Source organism: Silene latifolia, chromosome 8, assembly GCF_048544455.1.
Source record: "Silene latifolia isolate original U9 population chromosome 8, ASM4854445v1, whole genome shotgun sequence".
NCBI classification, from domain to species: domain Eukaryota; kingdom Viridiplantae; phylum Streptophyta; class Magnoliopsida; order Caryophyllales; family Caryophyllaceae; genus Silene; species Silene latifolia.
In genome coordinates, this window is record NC_133533.1 from 103,971,988 (window position 1) to 103,976,813 (window position 4,826).

The following is a 4,826-nucleotide window of genomic DNA, read 5'->3' on the forward strand; positions in this document are numbered from 1 at the left end:
GAGGTTGCATTAGTGACGTGGCGCGCTGAGGATTGAGTATTGTCTTTTGTATTAATATAGATAAGATTTTTCCACAGTTTATAATTGGTTTTCCAATAGGTTTATAATTATAAAACCATTTTTTATCGTTCTTAAGGTAAATCATGACGTGTACAAATTATAACTTGCAACACATCCATTCATCACCAATGAAACGAAATAAAAGGATCATCTAAAAAGTGAATTATTTATCAACTACTTATTCATCTATTTTTATCGTTTTAGTACGTTTGATTAAAATACTAATCGCATATATTTATTAATAAATGTATGAAAATGAAATAAATAGGAGCACCGTTAAAGTCCAACAAAAATAAAGAATTTTATTTCATCTCATAATATATAAAGTGAGATAATTTCGGATACATGGTTAGTGAGTATTTCAAATAAATATTTGGTTTGAAATGTCGATTATTTTATTATGGAGTAGTAATAACCTCTAATGCAGCTTCACTTGACTCACCGTCAATTTATACCAAATTTTCATCCATTTTTATATTTTTATATGTTTTCATGTTATATATCCATTCCATTTAATTCGATGGAAATGAATTTAGCAAGCACATGTAAAATTGTCGTCCCTAAGTAAAACTAATCCCTATAGAAGAAATAAAACACAGGAAAGTCAATAAGTAATCTCTTTGATAACGAAAAAAAACTACTATGAGTTTGTTTGATATGGTGGTGTAATAATTTGATCTTTACTTTATTGTTGTCTTCTAAATGAAAAACAAATTCACTTATTGAAACTTCAAATGGGTTACACAAATTACTCTATTTCAAGATTTTTCGGGTGAGTTTATGGTGAATTTGGAGAGTGGGTGAGGATTTTTTTAAAGGGGTGAGGAAGTTATGAAGTCCACGGCAGAAGAGGAGTGTCATGCAAGAAAGATGGAGGTCAAATGTGGCATCATGGAGTAATGGTGGAGGTCGAAGGTGGCAGTATAATGAGGATCGATGAGGCTTGGATCGGAGATTCGGAGTAGGGTGGTGTCGGGTGGATGTTATAGATTGTAAATGATTGATTATGGCATGGGTTGATAAGCAAATAAGGGTATTCTGGTCAACATTTTTCTTTCCTCCACTTACTTTCATATTTTCTCCGTAAATGGATTGTATAAACAGTTGTACTCGATTTTATGTATTAATCTTTTTTAATAAAAAAAATTAGATTTGTTATAAAATTTTGAATTTTGATGTAAAGTTTTCGAGCTCCTTCACATAAATGTGATGAGGTCAAGAAAATACAATGTAACTAAGAAATATATATATGTATGTCGTTATATTTTCATATAAATTTATCTTCGAAGTAATACCAGATTGTGATGGTCGACTTTATATTACTAAATCTATGTGACTTTGAGGTGTTTCGAGCTATGAGTTGCAGATCAAGTTTTACGGTTCAGACCTTGATAAAACGGGTTGGTTAGGCAATGTAAAGTTCTAATCGATCTACTTATTGAAACTACTATGTAATTATGTCATAATTGTTCATAACTGATTTGATATTACTTATAATGCAATTTTGAAAATCTCCTGTGTGGTCACGGGTTCAAAAGCTAGTGATATAAAGATTCTTGTTCACAGTTCATTGTATGCTTCTGAAGTCATAGTATACGGTCGCAATACCAGAATAATGTAACGCACAAAATGAAATGAAAATAGTACGGAAAAGAACGTCCCTCTGGCCTCCTGTACTATAGCAACAATCATCAACTTTGGTTCTTCTTTGAAATGGAATCCTTGAAAGAATACTCTATTAACTTCCCATCAAATCGGGCATTCCGAAAGAAATTTGATAGTTCAACATCATCTTTGCTTTCATACTTGTTCTCAACTGATACTTTGCTAAGGGAATGTCGCCAACAATTGACAGGGAGCGATTTCCAACAATCACACTTTTTCCGGCGTTTCAACAAACTTTCATACTTGAACTGACATCCAACAAAAAACTCACATCACCATTTTTCTCATAATTACAAATACTTACAAGTTCATACTCAGTTGATCACATAGATACATAATTGAGGCGGATCCATGCCTTAGATTATGGGGTCCTCGGACATTGACAACGGAAATAATTATTTTTTGTTTGTTTTTGGCCTTAATTTTATGCTAGAAATCTCATTTTCCTATTCCCATTGAATAATATATGTAAAATGTTGTAATATTGAGTTTTTCTGCAGCATATTATTATATTATAAAAGAAGGAAAACTGCAACAGAGTAGGAAAATTGTAGTTATTTTGTTAGACAGAGGGGCTGGTTTTTGGTGGGTGGGTGAATTTTGTAAGGATTGTGGTGGTTTAAGGGGCTACTTTGAACCATTGTATCATTAACGGCGGGTAATAAGAGCACAAATATTACTATACAACCTGTTGTACAAGAGCATTGTACAACCATCATAAATTTAATCGAGTTTATGTGTATTTTTTTCGAGCTTTTATAACTTTTGATTTATATTTAAATTTCTTTATGTCAAAATAAAATCTAATTGAGCTTATATATACTATTCTTGAATTTCATTATAATTTTTTAAAATCAATATTTTATAATGGAGCTCAAGTTCTTTCTAATAAAGCTCGGAATGTATAGGTTTAAGCTCAAATAATTCATTATAAAGCTCGGATTCTTTACTATACAACCAATACAACTGGTTCTATAGTCTACTTACTGAAGAGTAGGGTGCTGTTGCTATTGGGTTGAGGGGTGTGAGCTTTGACGAAAGTAATCACTAGAAAGTCGGTTTGGGAAGGTGGTAGCTTTGACGAAAGTAATCACTAGAAATGAAACAATTTTATCACAAATTGATTTAATCCGATCGCACAGGCAACCATTCTAGTTCATGGCTTCATGCTAATCAAGTCAGTAATGCAGTTGTCATCACAAGATTGAGTTTTTCTGAAGCATATTATTATATTAAAAAAGAAGGAAAACTGCAACAGAAACAACCATCAGAAATACCTCAAACGACTTTTGGCTACATATGGATATGGTTTGTGGACAAGGAGCAAGCCAAAGAAGAGCTTCGACGAAGTCCACAGAAATACGCTTCTTGACGGGGACGGAGCCCAATTTACAAAGCTGTACCACCAAATGCTTCACGCCAAACAGGGGAGGCCTAATATTGTTCCTTAATTCTTGAGGAATTGTAAGATCCTTTGTTACAATTAAACATCAAAGTAACAAAATAATGTTAATTTTAGAAACTTGGATTAATAATGAAAATCAAAGGCAGTGGAAGAGTATGTACTATGTATGGTGCTTGGATTACCTTTTTCCGACTAATAATAAGCGTCAAACGTTCACAATGGCTCAACTTTGCCAAGAACTTAACTAAACCTTGTTGCCAATTGTCTTGTTTTTGGCAAGGACTCAAGGAAATGATAGCCTCCTTCAACCTTGATGTCAAAGCTATTAGTGGAAATCGAACCGGATAATAAACTCCCCTATGGTAAAAATACTTTAGGTACTTTAGATTAGGAGCATTCACTTTAGCTTTCCTCAAGTTTTCACACTTGACAAACTCTAAATGAACTAAATGAGGGCTCGAAATCTCAATATTCCGCAATTTATTACACTGATGAAACTCTAATCTTTCAAGCGCTGGAAGGTTTTCAAGAAGCGAATGCAATTCTGAATCGCATATAGGAGCACCAATTGCTTTAAACACTTTCATATTTATGCAATCAATTGATATTGAAAATAATGGGTCATAATGGTATTGATCATATTGCGCAATTTCCATCTTCTTAAGTTTAGCATGACCCGAGATTTCAAGCCTCTTCAAACCATCGCAATAATCGAATTTAAAATTCTCAAGATTAGGGCAATTAGCAACTAAAATCCCCATTGCTTCCTCATTAATACTTACACATGCAAGACTTAAATTGCATAGTGAAGGCAAGTGTATATCGCTCAAACAGGATTCATTAATTCCACAATTTCTCAACTCTAACTTGGTAATCAAATTCGACCCAAAAACAATTTTTGGTAAGTAATACCGAGATGCCTTATCTGATAGATACTCCAAATGCAAGTCAAACTCTGTAAGTGGATACCCAAAAGCGCGAGCAACCCAATTATCGACACGAGGCTTTAACCTAGACCCAAAATGAGGGACATAGAGCTTAACCTTTTCAAGCATCATAAGCGACTGAAAAGCTAGATCAATAAAGTCGTAGTACAACAACCTCTTGTTTTTAGTAATAGACGTCTTCGTCTTCGTCTTCCTAGAAGCGGATAATATTGGGAGATTGAAGTATCTCAAATCTAAGCTCGACATTTGAGTCCAAAGTGCACGCCATGAGGTTGACAAAATGCTCATCCGAACCGCTTTCCGTGTTGGCAGAAATGAAAGTATGTGTGCCCTAATTGGTTCTGGTAAACTAGATATTCTATCAAACCCTTTTACTAAATGAACCTTCTTATTCATTATAATGGTGATTTTGGTATACAAATTTCTGGTTAATTTGCAGACACAAGAACTGAGTCAATGAGAAACGAGCAAATATTGTACATAATATATGAATTGCAGTAAATAATGCAGTTAAGGGAGGAAATGATTTACCTAAATAAAAGAGGATGAAAAACAAGAAACAGAGGAGATGAAGATGATTGATTCAAACGTATGATACAACCCTAACATATATACAGACTCTAGAACCATCCGTAAAGAATATATAGGTAACTAATAATAAGTTTACATAATAAACAAAGATATTATATATACTACAATATATTACGATATCTCGTAATATTCACCATTTTTATATCTATATCTATGTA

At 33.3% G+C, this 4,826-nt stretch overlaps 1 protein-coding gene across 1 annotated transcript; it reads right to left on the bottom strand.

Annotated features, from left to right (window-relative positions):
- Nucleotides 1-1,603: 1,603 nt before the first annotated feature.
- Nucleotides 1,604-4,551, bottom strand: LOC141595802 (uncharacterized). The gene is made up of 3 exons (XM_074415767.1): nucleotides 3,313-4,551; nucleotides 3,003-3,197; nucleotides 1,604-1,973 (listed from the first exon to the last, which is right to left on the bottom strand). The coding sequence occupies exons 1-3, from the start codon at nucleotides 4,471-4,473 to the stop codon at nucleotides 1,752-1,754; spliced, it is 1,578 nt and encodes a 525-aa protein (XP_074271868.1). The 5' UTR covers nucleotides 4,474-4,551; the 3' UTR covers nucleotides 1,604-1,751.
- Nucleotides 4,552-4,826: the final 275 nt, after the last annotated feature.

Coding starts and splice junctions, on each gene's coding strand:
- LOC141595802 (XM_074415767.1), bottom strand. CDS start 4,473: ATGAATAAGAAGGTTCATTTAGTAAAAGGGTTTGATAGAATATCTAGT. Junction 3,198..3,312: donor TTATTATTAGTCGGAAAAAG/GTAATCCAAGCA, acceptor ATTGTAACAAAG/GATCTTACAATTCCTCAAGA. Junction 1,974..3,002: donor GTAGCCAAAAGTCGTTTGAG/GTATTTCTGATG, acceptor GTTGGATGTCAG/TTCAAGTATGAAAGTTTGTT.